Genomic DNA, 19,800 nt, shown 5'->3' on the forward strand with positions numbered 1-19,800 from the left:
GTGAACTCATCTGTCGTCGACCCATCAGTCAGTGTGAACTCCTCTGTCATCGATCTATCAATCAGTGTGAACTCATCTGTCATCGATCTATCAATCAGTGTGAACTCCTCTGTCGTCGATCCATCAATCAGTGTGAACTCATCTGTCGTCGATCCATCAGTCAGTGTGAACTCCTCTGTCGTTGATCCATCAATCAGTGTGAACTCCTCTGTCGTTGATCCATCAATCAGTGTGAACTCCTCTGTCGTCGATCCATCAATCAGTGTGAACTCATCTGTCGTTGATCCATCAATCAGTGTGAACTCATCTGTCGTTGATCCATCAATCAGTGTGAACTCCTCTGTCGTTGATCCATCAATCAGTGTGAACTCATCTGTCGTTGATCCATCAATCAGTGTGAACTCCTCTGTCGTTGATCCATCAATCGGTGTCAACTCCTCTGTCGTCGATCCATCAATCAGTGTGAACTCCTCTGTCGTTGACCCATCAGTCAGTGTGAACTCATCTGTCGTTGATCCATCAATCAGTGTGAACTCCTCTGTTGTCGATCCATCAATCAGTGTGAACTCCTCTGTCGTTGACCCATCAGTCAGTGTGAACTCCTCTGTTGTCGATCCATCAATCAGTGTGAACTACATGAACCACTGGGGCGGCAGTGGCTCAGTGGTTCATGTAGGTTGTCTACAAACTAGAAGGTTGGTGGTTCAATCCCCGGTTCCACCTGACCAAGTGTCGAAGTGTCCATGAGCAAGACACCTAACCCCAGCTGCTCCCGACGAGCTGGATGGCGCCTTACATGGCTGACATCGCAGTCGGTGTATGAATGGGTGAATGTGAGGCAAAAATGTAAAGCGATTTGGATAAAATATATAATCTATATAAATATATAAATGCAGTCCATTATAAATGCAGTCCATTTCCAACTCATCTGTCGTCGATCCATCAATCAGTGTGAACTCCTCTGTCGTTGACCCATCAGTCAGTGTGAACTCCTCTGTCGTTGATCCATCAATCAGTGTGAACTCCTCTGTCATTGATCCATCAGTCAGTGTGAACTCCTCTGTCGTCGATCCATCAATCAGTGTGAACTCCTCTGTCGTCGATCCATCAATCAGTGTGAACTCCTCTGTCGTCGATCCATCAATCAGTGTGAACTCCTCTGTCGTTGACCCATCAATCAGTGTGAACTCCTCTGTCGTCGATCCATCAATCAGTGTGAACTCCTCTGTCGTTGATCCATCAATCAGTGTGAACTCATCTGTCGTCGATCCATCAATCAGTGTGAACTCCTCTGTCGTCGATCCATCAATCAGTGTGAACTCCTCTGTCGTTGATCCATCAATCAGTGTGAACTCCTCTGTCGTTGACCCATCAATCAGTGTGAACTCCTCTGTCGTCGATCCATCAATCAGTGTGAACTCCTCTGTCGTCGATCCATCAATCAGTGTGAACTCCTCTGTCGTTGACCCATCAGTCAGTGTGAACTCATCTGTCGTTGATCCATCAATCAGTGTGAACTCCTCTGTCGTCGATCCATCAATCAGTGTGAACTCCTCTGTCGTTGACCCATCAGTCAGTGTGAACTCCTCTGTTGTCGATCCATCAATCAGTGTGAACTACATGAACCACTGGGGCGGCAGTGGCTCAGTGGTTCATGTAGGTTGTCTACAAACCAGAAGGTTGGTGGTTCAATCCCCGGTTCCACCTGACCAAGTGTCGAAGTGTCCATGAGCAAGACACCTAACCCCAGCTGCTCCCGACGAGCTGGATGGCGCCTTACATGGCTGACATCGCAGTCGGTGTATGAATGGGTGAATGTGAGGCAAAAATGTAAAGCGATTTGGATAAAATATATAATCTATATAAATATATAAATGCAGTCCATTATAAATGCAGTCCATTTCCAACTCATCTGTCCTCGATCCATCAATCAGTGTGAACTCCTCTGTCATCGATCCATCAATCAGTGTGAACTCCTCTGTCGTCGATCCATCAATCAGTGTGAACTCCTCTGTCGTCGATCCATCAATCAGTGTGAACTCCTCTGTCGTCGATCCATCAATCAGTGTGAACTCCTCTGTCGTCGATCCATCAATCAGTGTGAACTCCTCTGTCGTTGACCCATCAATCAGTGTGAACTCCTCTGTCGTCGATCCATCAATCAGTGTGAACTCCTCTGTCGTTGACCCATCAATCAGTGTGAACTCCTCTGTCGTCGATCCATCAATCAGTGTGAACTCCTCTGTCGTCGATCCATCAATCAGTGTGAACTCATCTGTCGTCGATCCATCAATCAGTGTGAACTCCTCTGTCGTCGATCCATCAATCAGTGTGAACTCCTCTGTCGTCGATCCATCAATCAGTGTGAAATCCTCTGTCGTTGATCCATCGGTCAGTGTGAACACAGCAGTGACTGAATGATACCCCAGATAGTCATGCAGTGTGAATAGAGCAGTGACCCGATGAGTTTGAAAATCGTGCAGTCTGAACTAGGCTTAAGACTGGCATTTTGATATAATTTTGTGTGTATTTGAAAGCTTCAACGCAGTAAGCCACTTGTTTTAGACTTCACAAGGAGTCTGTAGGCCGTGCTCCCTCTCTCACGTCTCATTGCCTCGCCCTATCGTACATACAATTGTCCCAACAGTTATACTGTTTTCAAGGTCTATCCACGTCATTACTGCAATGTGGATGGTTCCGATTGGCTCAGAGACAATGCACAGTCATGGTAAATTTCCACTCATGTCAGTTTATCTGATGATACTTGTTGACAAGGAGAATTAGGCTTGTAGTGACCTCCCAGATCTGGAGCGGGCGCCTGCTTACCCAGAACAAGTCCACCCATCTCTAAGAGTGCCCATTGTACACCATTCTCAACACTGATCTGTAACACAGAATACTGCGCACATACACAGATACACAGTCTCTCCAAGGTTGGAGCTGATTAAGCTCCAGTTCTAACCAAAACATACTGATAACATGTGCTTTCTCTCAGTGAGAGATACAGACAATAGTACAGGCAATATTCATCTTGACTCTTTAGTGTTTCAGTAAAAGGAAATATAAAAGGAATAAAGTATAATAAATTAAATGAAAGGCACTTAAGCAAACAAGAAACATAAAGCAAAAATCATAACTGGAAAGAATCATTATAATAATATAGGAAGATAAATATTGATTAAGGTTTTGATTATGAAGTTAATTAGGATATATGTACTATATACAGGTATATTGAAGCGGCAGTGGATTTCAGAATCGCCCTTTCAATAGTCAGAAGCATCTGTGGAGACAACTGTGTGTAGTGTGGGGTTGAATAATGCCAAATCAGGGCTGTTTGCTAGCAGTCATTTTAACCAGCTAAATCCATTTGGATCTTGTACTGGAGGTACAATTGTGGCAAAACCAGGAATAAACTGACTTTACCACAACATAAATCCAAGTAAGAAGTGCAAAGTAGATGTATCAGGAGCACAGAGAATCTCCTGTACATGTGATTCATCAGAAAGAAGACACTTTGTTATAAAACATTATGACCTAAGATCAGCAGGCTGGTTTGCCGGAAGTTAAACTTGCTTTATTGAGCTGCAAGCCATCAGCGTCAAGTCGTTGTAAGACTGCATTAAGTGCTTTGTCATGGATGATAATCCAGGGAGGATAATGTCGTCCAGGTCATTTTCAACTCCTGACCAGCCAGACAGGATGATGGTCCTCATCATATGAATGATGCAAGTGCTGAAGCCATTCAATAAGGAACATGACAAAAACAGAACAGTCCATCGTCAGTAAAAAGTGACTATGACTACACCAAGGGCTTGGACAAGAAGTTGTGTTTGCCTACTCAATTACTTACTTATGACATAAAGCAGCACAAATGAATTCTTTTAAATACTGAGAAATGCTTTCACAAGCACCTGTAAAAGCTGAGTTTGGGATGTTTGAGTTGGGGAGGCAACACACGCGAAAAGGGCATTTGCAAAATGTGTAGTAATGCTGTGTGGGCTGGATTTTTTTCAAATATAAATGGAAGACCCCCTGAACGTGTCAGACACTGATAGATTGATTGATTGCTTGATTGATTGATTGATTGATTGATTGGTTGGTTGATTGATTGGTTGATTGGCTGATTGATTGATTGGTTGATTGATTGATTGATTGATTGATTGGTTGGTTGATTGATTGGTTGATTGGCTGATTGATTGGTTGATTGATTGATTGATTGATTGATTGATTGATTGATTGATTGATTGATTGATTGATTGGTTGATTGATTGGTTGATTGGTTGATTGATTGATTGGTTGGTTGGTTGATTGGTTGATTGGTTAATTGATTTGTTGATTGATTGATTGATTGATTGATTGATTGATTGCTTGATTGATTGATTGATTGATTGGTTGGTTGATTGATTGATTGATTGATTGATTGATTGATTGATTGATTGATTGATTGATTACTCAGCAGAGGCACACTCAGAACTGTCAGTAGGATTTTTTCCCTCTGAATTAAACATATAGTAATAAATACAACTAGATAAAAAGGTTTGTGAATGATTTTCATAAGCCAAAAACCAATACAGAACACTAGGTTTGTTTAATAATCAATTAATTAATCAAATAATTGTAATAATCAACACTCAAATAAAATCTTGAGTTGTATATTAACATCAACATTTGATTTTTGTAATGTTTGTTTTCTTTATGTTTCAAAAGCACAACTTTTGTTGTTTTTGTAATGATACACAAATAAAAGTACAGTCAAAATAAAAATGAAGGAGTATTTCAAGTTAAAAAAGTAAAGCGCGCTATACTTTAGCTTTCACACTCCCACAAACACTAAATAATAGCGCACATTTATCTTGGTCAGTGTTACAGCAATCGGCTATGTATAGTTGCTACTATATGTTTCAAATGATAAGCCATATTTAAGGGTGATGGATGATAGGCGAACGTTTGTATTTCCTGCCCAATGATCTTTCTGTCACAGACTGAGTGATTTCAATGTTTAGTCGACTAGTAATTGTTATATTTTAGTATTACAAATTCACAAATTTACAAAACTTTGATTTTATATGGATTCTAATATTCTTAAAGGTGTCATGAACTGGCTTTAAAAAAAAAAATCTATACTGCTGTCTGAGGTCAACAAATGATGTTTATGTGGTTGGTTTTTACATTCAAAAACATCATAACTAATAAGTAATAAGTTCAGGGAGAGGAGAGAATGAGGGAGAAGCAGCAACCAGAATGATTTTCTCGATCACAGGGCTCGTAAACGTCTTTATCAAACAAACACAATGATTTATTTCTCATCGACCCGCGATTGATTGGACTATTATTTTTATATTACACATAGCCCGCAAGATCAGTCGATATAAGCACACACATACACGTTCGGCGCGCCACCCTTCAGATGTCAACAAGAGAGAGAGAGAGAGAGAGAGAGAGAGAGAGAGAGAGAGAGAGAGAGAGAGAGAGAGAGAGAGAGAGAGAGAGAGAGAGAGAGAGAGAGAGAGAGAGAGAGAGAATAGCAGAACAAGAACAGAATATAATGAGAATGATCGGCCTGCCGGGCTTTGCGAGCCCTGGCCCATACGTGTCTGAGTCCAGCGTGCTAAAGGTATGTTCTGTTAGACACATAAGCAAAACGATCTATAACAATGCAATACTATTACATATAAAAACACGTTTTACTCACATCGGTGTGCTGCACCATTCCTGTTGGATCCAAATCCAGCATCGACCTGAGATTAGTTTACAAACGATCCCGCAGTGAACTGAAGTGAACATGTCTTCCCCACGTCAGCTGGAACTTCATTAAAAATAAAGTTCAACCACACATTCCTAATATTAGGATCTGAGGGATCCTTATGCAGCGACTGTGTTCTTCCACAACCAGGAATAGCGCAATATCTTAATCTTCCTCGGCATGTTTATTGTTGTTGACCAGCTAGCACGAGCCGATCAGCTCCATGAGTCGGTGGATTAGACGGCTGTAGAGGCGGTGTTTCGTCGCGCACTGACGTCAGTATGAAGCACAGGACCGTTTGCTGGGCCTGGTGTCTATAAAAGCTTCTTTAACTAACAAGGAAGTTTTCAACTCTGAAACTTACAGGATATTCTTATATTACCATGACCTTTTCTATATCAAAATCTCAAGAGAAAGTTGATTCCTCAATTCATCACGCCTTTAACACAACATTAGGTTTGTGATATGGCACACTGCTATCACACTACATCCAGCATGAAGTGTTAACTCAAGGCCGGTCACTGATCTGGTCATTGTCTTTTTGACCTTTCTCATTAACAAGGCCTCTTCAGCCACAGAACTGTCACTCACTGGATGTTTTTTTGTTTTTCTGCATTCACTGTAAACTCGAGACTGTTTACTGTGCGTTAAAATCCCAGATCAGCTGTTTCTGAGATACTCAAACCACCTTGTCTGCCACCAACAATCATTCCACAGTCAAAGTCACTTGGATCATATTTCTGCTCAACAAGGATCAGGTTGCTGACACATGATTGGCTTAGTAGATATTGGCATTAACAAGCACGTCTATAAGTATACCAGCTGCACTTTCTTTCACATGCACAGGGTTCTTACCAGGTGGCAACCTTCCGTTCTCTCTCTTGAAGCCAACACGGAAGTGACTTACCTGCAATTCATCGACTGACTGCTAAGGACAGGCTCCAGAAGGGAGTCAAATCTGTCTCTCCCCCATGTTAAAATGCCCATTTTTACAGCAGAAAAAGAATGTTCACAGTCTGGTACAAAAAGTCTTTTTTGTCTATACAGCTAATTTTCTCCTTTATGACAAATGTGAGGGGTGAATGTTTTTATAACTCATCCATTTAAATTAAGCCTTAAAGTTCTGCATAATTAAGGGCATGGCTACTTGAGTGACAGGTGGATTGTCACTGCAGTCACTATACTTTTGAGCTAGATAGGCATGGTTTCAGCAACTAGTCACCTCAGCTCCACCAACGTCCCGCCTCTTACCATTTTTGGTTATCCGGGAGTGCCGTGCGGTGGGTTGCTGCCAAGATGGCGACAGCCGGCTCCGCCCATATTGGGCTTCAAAAATGCTCTTCAGAAACCTACGGGTGACATCACGGACGCTATGTCCATAGTTTTAACAGTCTATGGTTCTTACCAAAGAGTAAAATAAGGTAACATGGGTTAAGTTTAGGTTTAGTTTCAGGGTTAGTACCTAATTTTTATTAAGTTATTGTAATAGTGATGCACTAAAAATAATTAAATTCATGTAGTAGAGTAAAAACATTTAAATTTGCCTCTTTAAAATGAGGTTAACATTTTTGCGTTACTGTTTAAGGGCCCTATTATACACCGGTGCAATGCAAGTGTTTTTTTGTTGCTATTTTCAGCCCGATGCAATTATTCAAATTCATATAAAAATGTATTTAATAAGCCGAAAACTGACAATAAACACTCAAATATAACTATTTGGCACCCGCAAAACAATCCATTGTTTGAATTTCACAATAAAATTGACAGAACTTGAAAGCTCAGACCAAAAGTTTCATATCAGACATTACTAACCACAAAACTTATTGTGATTATTGGATACTAGTTGGCAGGCACACTGCAAATATTGTATAGTAAATTTTTGTTCATAAAAAACAATTCATATTGTTAACCCATAGTCAGGACATTCACAGACAGTGCCTTCTCTTCTGTCTTATGCTTGAATGGTTTGAAAGCATTTGCATGAATAAAAGAGCTTGAAATTTAACTCTAGTCAAAGGATGACAGAAAAATGGATGCTGCGTTAAATCCGTTAAATATTTTTAATGCAATAACCCAAAAAAATTATCTTGTACGTAAATATGCTATTTTTGACAGCAATAATATACAGTGGGCATGGAAAGTATTCAGACCCCCTTACATTTTTCACTCTTTGCTATATTGCAACCATTTGCTAAACGTTCATTTTTTTCTCATAAATGTACACACAGCACCCCATATTGACAGAAAAACACAGAATTGTTGACATTTTTGCAGATTTAATAAAAAAGAAAAACTGAAATATCACATGGTCCTAAGTATTCAGAGCCTTTGCTGTGACACTCATATATTTAACTCAGGTGCTGTCCATTTCTTCTTATCGTTCTTGAGATGGTTCTACACCTTCATTTGAGTCCAGCTGTGTTTGATTATACTGATTGGACTTGATTAGGAAAGCCACACACCTGTCTATATAAGACCTTACTGCTCACAGTGCATGTCAGAACAAATGAGAATCAAGAGGTCAAAGGAACTGCCTGAAGAGCTCAGAGACAAAAGTGTGGCAAGGCACAGATCTGGACAAGGTTACACAAATTTCTGCTTTACTTAAAGTTTCTAAGAGCACATGGCCTCCATAATCCTTAAATGGAAGACATTTGGGATGACCAGTACCTTTCCTAGAGCTGGCCGTCCAGCCAAACTGAGCTATTGGGGGAGAAGAGCCTTGGTGAGAGAGGTAAAGAAGAACCCAAAGATCACTGTGCTGAGCTCCAGAGATGCAGTCGGAAGATGGGAAAAAGTTGTAGAACGTCAACCATCACTGCAGCCCTCCACCAGTCGGGGGTTTATGGCAGAGTGGCCCGACAGAAGCCTCTTCTCAGTGCGAGACACATGAAAGCCTGCATGGAGTTTGCTAAAAAAAACACCTGAAGGACTCCAAGATGGTGAGAAATAAGATTCTCTGGTCTGATGAGACCAAGATATAACTATTTGGCCTTAATTCTAAGCAGTATGTGTGAAGAAAACCAGACATTGCTCATCATCTGTCCAATACAGTCCCAACAGTAAAGCATGGTAGTGGCAGCATCATGCTGTGGGGGTGTTTTTCAGCTGCAGGGACAGGCAGAATGGTTGCAATTGAGGAAAAGATGAATGCGGCCAAGTACAGGGATATCCTGGATGAAAACCTTCTCCAGAGTGCTCAAGACCTCAGACTGGGCCAAAGGTTCACCTTCGAACAAGACATTGACCCTAAGCACACAGCTAAAATAACGAAGAGGTGGCTTCAGAACAACTCCGTGACTGTTCTTAAATGACCCAGCCGGTGCCCTGACTCAAACCCAATTCATCATCTCTGGAGAGACCTGAAGATGGCTGTCCACCAACGTTTACCATCCAACCTGACAGAACTGGAGAGGATCTACAAGGAGGAATGGCAGAGGATCCCCACATCCAGGCGTGAAAAACTGGTTGCATCTTTCCCAAATAGGGTGCTTCTACTAAATACTGAGCAAAGGGTCTGAATACTTAGCACCATGTGATATTTAAGTTTCTTTTTTTAATTTTGCCAAAAAAGTAAAAAAAAAAAGTTTTTCTTTCCATGTGGGGTGCTGTGTGTACATTAATTAGAAGAAAAAAATACTTAAATGATTTTAGCAAATGGCTGCAATAACAAAGAGTGAAAAATGTAAGTGGGTCTGACTACTTTCTATATATACTTTTAATATATACCGGTACATATGTGTGTATAAAACAATACAAATGATTTGAAAATTTTTCTGTAATTATATTTTGAAATATAATTTTCAATTTTCTGCAAATATTAATTGTGAATAATCGCACATAACATTAAATTGACTTTCCCGCCCTCAATTTTAGCCATTAATTATAGTCATTCAGCATTAAATTATAATGGAAAGTTATACATTTGAATATATACTAGGCTTTAAAAAATATTACAACTTTTTGTTTTGATGATGTGAAAACACCTGGGGGCTGGATACTTTTCTGTTATTTTATATATAGTATATAGTATTCATCTTTACAGTATAATGTAACATAATATTATATTAGATGTTTTGTCTCTTGAAAACATATGACAGATTTGACAAAATCTTGATTTGACAGTTGGATTATTTTGAGTTGGGATGCATATGTAAATGCTATAACAATGCTAAAACAATAACATGTAAACTGTTTCAGCCTAAACTAAAAATACATTTTCAGCCAAATATTCGAACTTTTAAATTAGACTGAATCTGGATTTTAAAGACTAAAACACTGTCATAATTTGTCTAATGCAGGTACTCATTTCAAGATGAAGAGGACATGTTCATGGTAGTGGACCTGCTGCTGGGAGGAGATCTACGTTACCATCTACAACAGAACGTGCACTTTACAGAGAGCACTGTGAAGCACTATGTGTGTGAAATCGCCCTGGCTTTGCACTATCTGCGCAACAAACACATCATCCACAGGTAATGACTGCATGTAATTTGCATACAGGTTTTGCACATCCAGAAACACACATAAACAGGCAAAATTATTTGAATTCAAATGTACACAAAATCAAAGATATTAGTCAGATGCTGATGTATAGTTGCCTTTTGATACTTATACTGTTAATAGAGCTTTTTGAGTTAATATTGCAGCTTAAATTACACACAGTCATGCATACATTAATTTTAAAGCTGCTTTGGTTTTTAAATCACATAAGTTGCCTAGATTTTGTTAGCTATTAGCTGTAGTAGTAGAGTTTGTGGGAGTTCTTTCAACTCTAATATATATTGTTATGGGTGTCGGATGCAGCAGAGAAGAGGAGATCTAAGACTTCCAAACAAAACTTTTATTTCTGTCTCATGGGGAGGAAAGACAACAATTCCCAGAATGCTTTGCTGCCCTGTGAGGCCACTCCCAAAGGATTACTGTGACTGAGTTGGAGAATAGACACCTCAATTAAATACTGAACGTGTCTGTTTAATATAATGTGATTTAGCCGCTGAGGGAGTGTCACAGCACTAATGCTGCAGGAGTCAGATTACATTTAACGTCATGAATGAGCTGAATGAGCTCTCGTGATGAGAGCTGAGGTAATCGCAATCGCGTTTGCGGCTCACATTCACAACGCGTGTTCAGTCTGGCACGTTTTCAGTTCATGCCTTTGGAAGCTTAACTTTCATAGGAATTAATTTGAGAAGTTAAAACGCTTACATTGCTCACCATATCACCGTTTAAATGAGTGCCTGCAGCTGCCATGCGTGAGTTGAAAACATGCAGAAATCGCTCCCTCTGCTGGCTGTAGTCTTTAGCCTTTGGCCAAAAATTCCTTTTTGGCAAATTAATTTTTCCAGAAATAAAATGCATAAATCTCTTGTATTTATGAGGGATATGAGGGGGCGAAGCACAATCATTTGAATATACTCCAGGGTTTCTACTGATACAAAGCCATATGCTAATCGCTGAAGTAACCCTTCAACTATGCACCCCTTAAATAAGTAGCATTTCATTCGTCTTTACTACAAATAGGTCATTCTGATAGATGCAATAGCTAAGCATTATGACAGGTAGGCATTTTTCATATGTATCTACACAATAATAATCTTTTACTTTTTAATCCCTTCATTTTTCATGTTTAAAAATGTTTATGTGCTGCTGTGCGTCCCTGTGTGTGTAATAAGCCAACTGTATGCGCATTGTTCACCCATATTTAGGTGCATATTATACTAGCGTGCTCTTTAAATAACACAAAAAATACTTTAGAGCAGGTTTGTGTTGGTCCATGGCGCAGTTGCTTTCAGTTCCTCAAAGTATCTACGTGCCAACAATGCACCTAAACACACCTGGTTTTCAGACCAGCATGCCCATGGGTGAACAGAGATGTCGCATTGTGTCGGATGCATGATAGGGCCCCCAAACAGTAACATGTAAAAAATGTAACCTCATTTTAAATAGTAAAATTAAAATTTTCTTACTCTACTCTTGTTTAATTTAACCAATAGTCTTTCGTGGTTAGGGTTAGGGTTAGGGTTAGGGTTATCATACATTTAGATCACCACAGGTAAAAACACACATGGCACCTCACTACCATGTTAAAAAAGTAACAATATTGTTTCTTTGGTATTGCTTCTATGAAGTGACAGATAGAGCTGCATAGCATCTACATAGCAGTAGTAACAGTATACATGTACCTATTACCCTTTCTAGTGACATTGTGTAAATGGAAAAAAGAAGAGGAGCAAGCACTGAAGTACCATACCTGTGATGCCCAAGTCAGAAAGGGTAGACCGCAAGATTGTGCGGTTTACAGTGTTAAAGGCAGCTGACAGGTCTAGGAGAATAAGGACAGATGATCTGGAGGTCACTATTGCCAGCCATAGAGTTTCAGCCACAGTCAGCAGTGCGGCCTTTATGGAGTGGCCAGTTTTGAAGCTACATTGATTGTCCTCAAGTAGGATGTTTTGAAGGCAGAGAGATGTTTGAACAAGACTCTGACAGAAAGGGAAGAAAATAGATGGGTCTGTATTTGTATTTTAATGTTTTGAGCAGTGAGGTTACACGGGTCTGTATATATGAGGTAGGAAATTTGCAAGTAGTGAGGGATATGTTGATAATGTAAATCTGTGTGGAATACCAATGTTGGTGAGATCTCCTGTAGAAGGTGGGCTGGGATTGTGTCAGAAGGATAGGTTGTAGGGTGGCTGGAACAAAGAACTTTTGAGACCTTGTTCTCTGTGACGGGTTGACAAGCAAGAGAAGAGTGGACTGTGTGTGGGTGGAGGTTGGTTGTGGATAAGTGGTGCAGAGAATTTATTGCTGATGGTTGCCACCTTATTGGTAAAATAGCTGGCAAAGTCATCAGTCAGGGAAGAGGTGGGAGGAGGTGTTGAAGGGGGCAGAGAAGAAAGGAAGGTTATGAGGAGATTAGAATGTTGTAAATGATTTTTCTTTCTTTACATACTATATATATATATATATATATATATATATATATATATATATATATATATATATATATATATATATATATATATATATATATATATATATAGCAAGCGATCGTCTTAATGAGTGAGTCATCGAGTCGTTCCTTCAAATGATTCATTCAAAATGCTGAATCATTCAGTAACAAAACACCGCGCTGAGTGTTGCTTTTCTTTTGGAACTATTTTCATCAGTGAAATCTTGGGTGAAATAGAACAAAAAAAGTTTTTGGGGTCTAAAATTGTAAGTAACTTAATATGAATTAGGCTACTTGTTTATTGAACTAGGTTACTCATGCTACACAATTCACGATTGTAAAATCAACATGTGCTATTAACAATGTCATAAATAATAAATATCAACAACTACAAAAATCTCAGTTTTACCCCAGTATGTTTCTTCTGTGAGTTTATATTGCTGCTCAATTGTTTTGATCTCCACGAATGTCTCTCACAAAGAGACAGGCAGCGCGAGCCTCAACGCAACTTTGTTACCAGAGGCAGAGATACACTCCATTATCAATCGCTGTTTGCACTGAATATAATAAAAACTAAAATAAATTTGAATCATACTACCGTTTCTGGATATTTTAATATTTTATTTATCCCAGACAAGAATGTCAAGCCTTTGGCTTACAGACAGTATCCTCCTGTGACCAATGGTTTGTCTGTATATTCAGAGGCAGTGAGCAACGGCCTTTCAATATAATAATAAATAACCACGTTAATGCGCGATAAAATAATTGTCTGCGTTAATTAAGTAATGTGTTAACGCGATAATAACACGTTAACTTGCCCAGTCCTGATATATATATATATATATATATATATATATATATATATATATATATATATAATATATCTCACAGGGCTCCATACTACCATTTGAGAGGTGTGGCACTGGCACCATCAAGTTGTAAAGGTGATGGCGCTGGACCTTCATATGGTGGCACCAGTCATTGGGTGGAGTAAAAAATTGCATTCATAAAATAATTTCTTTATTCGCTCAAACATCAAAGCAAAGTTTTCTTTCTTTGACAGAAATCCCTTTTTAAGGACTACAACAAACGGCTGCTAGGGACTACAGCAAGCTTTTTCCTGGCTTAGTGACATCACTAACCCTAAAATGTATATAAACCCCGCCCCCGGGAACATGCAACAAAAGCCAAGAGGATGAGTTGTTCTAGACGAGCACATTTGGGAGTTGCTTAAGATGTTTTTTCACATGTATTGCAATACAAGATGTAGCACAAATGCAATAGCATGTCATAAAAGCAAGATGATAACAAATTATAACCGTAATTAAACTAAACCATACCTGTTCTCTCTTCATCAGCAGATATTCTCTGGCTCTGTGCATCTTACAACAGTTCCCACACCAGCGGTTTATAGATTATCATGACAGAATATGCTATTCGATGGCTTAAAGATAGTTAACCCCACCTCAGCTACATTAATTCATCAACTAAGCATTCAGAAACATCCTGTTTCATTCTACATATCGTCACTTCTTCTTGAGTCTCTCCATCATTGTCCGACTCTGGTTTGATGATAAAAGGCTGAACAGTTTCTGATATTTTCAGAGTGTGTCTGCGTGAGGTAATCAGAGCTGCTAACATCAGCTCTTGAAGCTCCACCCTCTTCTATAAAGAGGGCGGGGAGCAGCGGCTCATTTGCATTTTCAAAAGGACACAAAAATGGCGAGTTTTTGCTGTTGCTCAACCTCAAATAGTGACAATTTTATCATGCTATAAAAATGATCTGTGGGGTATATTGAGCTAAAACTTGACATACACACTCTAGGGTCATCAGAGACTTATTCTACATCTTGTAAATATACCCCCTTTAAACTTATTATAAGCAACTTTTTCTTAATTTGTTGTAAAAACGTTACTTTATCTCAGACTTGAGTAAAGATATCACATTCCTGTGCTGTAATTACTACAAAAATTCTCCCTGAACTCTAGAGATATAATTTGGGCAGGACTTTGGCCTCCAGGCCTCTTTCCCTTTGACAGCCAATCATCAACACTTTCCTTGGCATCAAAGACTTCCAGTTCTGGCCCTTCTATACTTATTCTGATGAGGTCTGGTTTGAGACATGACCTCAAGTCAGACTTGATCCGCTTCCGTGCTGAAAAGCCCCTCACGCACAGCAGAGGACACAGGGAGCACCAACAAAATATGAACTAACTGAAGAATGCTCTAAAGAATAAGACGGATAAGATGCTTGTGAGAACATTGCTTTAAGTAACAGAATAAATGTGATTGTGTAAATATTTTATATTCAGTGCAGAATGGTTCCTTTGTCAAGATCCATGAAAGAGACTGTGATCATTGTTTTCGGTGCCTGAAACTCCTCTTTAGCTGGATCTGGGTCACATCCATTCCTAATAATAAAATGAGAGATGGTTAGCATTGTGGCTAACATAACCTGATCAAGGCTGATCTTAAGAGGCTGGCCTGGCCCCACAGAAGATGTCATTTCCAGGGCAGGCGAAAAATGCTTAATCAGAAAATCCATAGTCCAGGAGTTTCTCTTTCTCAGTTGCCCAGGAGTCATGATTAAAGATGTTGAAACATCTCACTGCCTTGGCATCAGGTGTTTCATGAATGCTCGCCACTGTGTCTGTCACCACAAACAATACATAAATACATAATGATTAATATTGATATAGCATCATTTCAGTACACTGATACTGCTGAATGTCCAAAATGCAAATTTGAATGTGTTCACATTAAACTGACTGATCACAGGAAAAACATCAGCAAGGAAGTGGCAGAAGGCTAAACAAGTCCCATCCTTCATAGGGCCCTTTTTTAACGATCTGATCATGGTCTGAAGCGCATGGCACAGGAGCACTTAGGGCATGTCTGAATCCACTTTTGCTAGGTTTGACAACGGGGAAAAATGGAGCAGGGTCCAAAAGAGTTGTCCCTAGTCTCTTAATGAGTCATGGGGGTGTTTTGGGCATAACACTGGCTTCCTGATGATTTTAGAGTGCAATATAAGGTCTTGTTAATGGTTTTTAAAGGTTTACATGGTCTTGCTCCGGAGTATATTTCAGGCGTGTTACAACATCACTGCGCTGCTGGACCCTTAAGATCGTTGCAGAGTCTCCTTTTTAATGTTCCTTCATCACGGTTGAAGACTAAAGGAGATTGTGCTTTCTTTGTGGCACGCCACGCCTCTGTAATAGCCTTCCTCCTCATATTAGATCCTGTGACTCAATGGAATGTTTTAAATCAGAGTTGAAAACGCATCTCTTCTCTCTTGCTTACAACTGCCCATAGGGGAATTAAAAAATAAACATAAAATGGTGAGAAATAGATCCCTATCTGCCTGATTCTAAATTTGGGTACCCCTATCTGAGATGGAAGAGATGGAGCAGATTCAAAATGTCTCCTGGACCTTACAAGTCGGACCAAGACGGGCTCCTGTAGGGGTCGTGACCTTTGCCCCGCAAGGCCTCCCCTTTCTTGAGTCCGCTTCACTGTCTGCTACACAAGCAGAATGAAGCGAAGCACACTGCTCTCCTTTTCCAATCTCTTCCAGTCAGACAGTGCTAGCCAAAAATAACAACCATAGATGCATAAGAAATAGAAATGCAAATTTGAAAAATGCAAAATTGAAATTTACAGTTATAAATTTAAAGATATATAGATAAAATAAAAATAACCAAAGATAAAAAACAAAGGTAAACTAAAACGTACAGTGTCACGGTGCTCATTCAGAAACTGCACAGCTATACAGATGTGTTTTGAGTCTGGATTTGAATGTGGCTACTGCTGGAGCACATCTGATCTGTTCAGGAAGCTGGCTCCAACTACGGCTGGCATAATAGCTAAAAGCAGACTCTTCTTGCTTTGAGTGAACTCTTGGTATTTCTAACTGACTTGACCTGATGATCTGAGTGATCTGTTGGGTTTGTATTTAATCAGCATATCTGCAATGTATTGAGGTCCTAGCTCATTGAGTGATTTATAAACAAGTAATAGTACTTTAAAATCGATCCTAGATGTAACTGGAAGCCAGTGTAAAGACCTGAGGACTGGTGTGATAGGGTCATATTTTCTGGTTCTGCTCAGAATCCTGGCAGCAGCGTTCTGTATGAGCTGCAGCTGTCTAATGGTCTTTTTGGGAAGGCCAGTGAGAAGGCCATTACAATAGTCCACCCTACTGGTGATGAAAGCATGAACAAGTTTCTCTAAGTCTTGCCTGGAGACAAAACATCTAATTCTTGCAATATTTTTCAGATGATAGTATCCTGATTAGGTTATTGGTTTGACATGACTACTGGAATTCAGGCCTGACTCCAAAATCACACCAAGATGAGTCTTTTTCCTGACTTTCAGAGGAGCAATATCATCAAATACACTCTTAACTTTTGAGTCGAAAAAATCAAGGAGAAAATCTACAGTCTACAGATAATGCTTGGTGTTAAAAATATAGCCTTCATGAACAGCACATTAGTGTTCTCATTCAAGCATCTCTTTTTGACAGAGATAGATCTAGCTTCAGTGGCAGAAGAGATTGATATATCAAAGAAAATACAGAAATGATCAGACAGTTCCAAATCTTTAAATAACAATCAAATAAATGTTTAGACCCTTACTGATAAGTAAATCTAGGGTGTGTCCACGATTGTGTGTGGGTCCATGTACATGCTGTGTCAAATCAAAAGTGTTAAGGACAGTCATGAGCTCTTTTGTTGTACTGGATTTAGTATTGTCTATGTGAATGTTAAAATCCCCAGCAATAGCAAAACAGTCAAACTCGGAGGAAATTGTTGATAACAGTTCTGTAAAGTCTTCAATAAAGGCTGGAGAGTATTTTGGATGCCTGTAAATAATGATAAGCAGGATGCATGGAGCCCCTTTTAAAACAATACCTAGATATTCGAGAGACAAACAATCACCAAACAATATTTGCTTACATTGGTAGACATCTTTAAGGAGAGCAGAAACACCTGCACCTCACTTATCCGCTCAGCAGACACTCATAAAAGTAAGTTTAGATGGGCTGTCTCGTTGAGGTTTGTTGCACTGCCATTTTCTTCTAGGCTTGTTTCATTTAGAAGCAAAAAATCTAGGGTTTTTTGTAGTTATTAAGTCATTAACTAGAAATTATTTGTTCTTAAGTGAACGGATGTTTAAAAGTGTTAACTTAACAGTATTATTTTTTGCCCCAGCATTAATCTTAGTTTGACAAGTAATAGGCAGCAGTTTAGATGGGTTTGCTATACGATCTGACAAGGCCTTAGACTTTCTATCACATAACAGAACAGAGATAGAGAAAGAGGCAGGCACACTGGGTTCCCATTTGTTCTGTAAACATTTGATAAAGTTACTGTTATCATAGTGGGGACCCAAAACACATCACTGAGAGCTGGAATCAGTTGTTTTGGTTAATTTACAACAGATGGAGAAGATGTGGGCCCTGGCGTTGTGACCGAAGAAATCTCAAAGGAGGAGGGGGAGGGCAAGCTGGGCCCACAGGCTTTGGTGGTTGTGGAGCTCGACACTTTTTGGTTGATATGTGGGGGCTCGCAGTGATTGAATGTGATAGTCTAGTTATTTTCTCTGAGAAGCTCAGAAGCGGGAATGCTGGAGAGAGGAATAACATGTCTCGTGAGGGGGGCTTTTGCTCTTCCAGTTCATGGATTGACCTAGACATTTCATCCAGCTTCATGGTCAGAAAATGTAACAGTTTCCCAGTCTGACCCTCAATGATGCCCACTCTTTCCTGCGCCTCTGAAGTCCGGGGTGAGATGTTAGGGTTCAGTGCCTCAATCTGTGTCACTGAATCTTGGAGCAGTTCTAATCTGTCACAGTCCGTCTGTGGCGAGCTCTGTGGGCAGGGCTCAGCTGGGAGTGTGTCCATGAGCAGTGGTTGTTGTGGCTGCATGGTGTTATCATTGTACTTGTGGGGTGTGTCAACTGCATATCCAGGTATATTCAGGTGCTGAAATTAAATCTTGTGGTCGTCCATACTCTATACAGGTGTGTGTGCCATCCAGGTTGAGTGGGTTAGCACACACAGCTAAAGGAGATGAAGGGAAAAATAACCCTCCTTTAACACTCTTGCACCAAGTGTGTTTGGCTGGAGGCCATTTGATGTAATAGTTGTCTAAATAGTTGTCTCTGACTCCAGAAGAGATTAAAGTTGTCAATGAAGTTCACTCCCTTCATGTTGCAGGTTTTGTGCAGCCATGTATTAAGCCTAAGCAACTGTGAGAAAATATGTGTTCCTCTTGCTGGCAGTGGTCCACTGATGAACGCCTGAACTTTTCTAAATGTTTCAAAAAGAAAATTGAAAATTGAAATCCCTCCTAATGAGTTCTGACTGCTCTCTGAATATCGTCAATTTAATCGTCAAGTATAAGTCAATTTGTAGTCTTATGTTTCATCAGAATATTCTGAAGTTCCCTGTGTTACGTTACACTTAAAAAACTAAGGTGAGGGCTCATTTGCAGAGAAATAAAGAATTTATTGAAAACAAAAGAAACATAAGCACAAAACCCATGAGGGGGCAGAACACATAATCAAAATAACAAATGCAAATCCAAAACATACCCAAGGGAATCACAGGGAAAAACGAGAGACGTAGACACGACAACGATCCGATAAAGACTAACAAGCACAAGAAGCCTATAAAGGGAAGAAATCCCTATCAGAGTCCTGGGCTCGGCTACGCTGTCTGCTTGACCTTGAGTGCCTGTTAGCATCAGTGTTAGCTGCGGGCTGATTTAATCTGTGTTCGATCACATTCATCATGTTTAAGGATTCCTCACCCACATTCATTAATACTTCAAATCTGTTTTCAAGATGTATAGGTGGTGGTAGGAAACCATTGTTTGCAATCCTTGTGTCTGGGATAGAGCAGTCATTCCCAAATTGTGGACCATGAGGGTACTGCAGGTGGTCCTTGGAAAGGCAAAATAAAATAAAATAATATAATTTTTACCTTCATTTTACCAGGAAATTCCCATAAAAAAATAAAAAGTTAAAAGAATATGTAGGCCTATATTGATATAACATTTGTATTAAATTGTCAAGTTAATGCGATTACTAAAATAG

At 39.6% G+C, this 19,800-nt stretch overlaps 1 protein-coding gene across 1 annotated transcript in view; it reads left to right on the forward strand.

The window, feature by feature from the left end:
• stk32a (serine/threonine kinase 32A) overlaps positions 1 to 19,800 on the forward strand; it is a 156,359-nt gene that overhangs the window by 70,740 nt on the left and 65,819 nt on the right. The window contains exon 5 of the mRNA XM_067423577.1: positions 10,045 to 10,218. Within this exon, the coding sequence (XP_067279678.1) occupies positions 10,045 to 10,218 (174 nt within the window). The remainder of the gene's footprint in view (positions 1 to 10,044; positions 10,219 to 19,800) is intronic.

Source organism: Pseudorasbora parva, chromosome 18 (assembly GCF_024679245.1).
Source record: "Pseudorasbora parva isolate DD20220531a chromosome 18, ASM2467924v1, whole genome shotgun sequence".
NCBI classification, from domain to species: domain Eukaryota; kingdom Metazoa; phylum Chordata; class Actinopteri; order Cypriniformes; family Gobionidae; genus Pseudorasbora; species Pseudorasbora parva.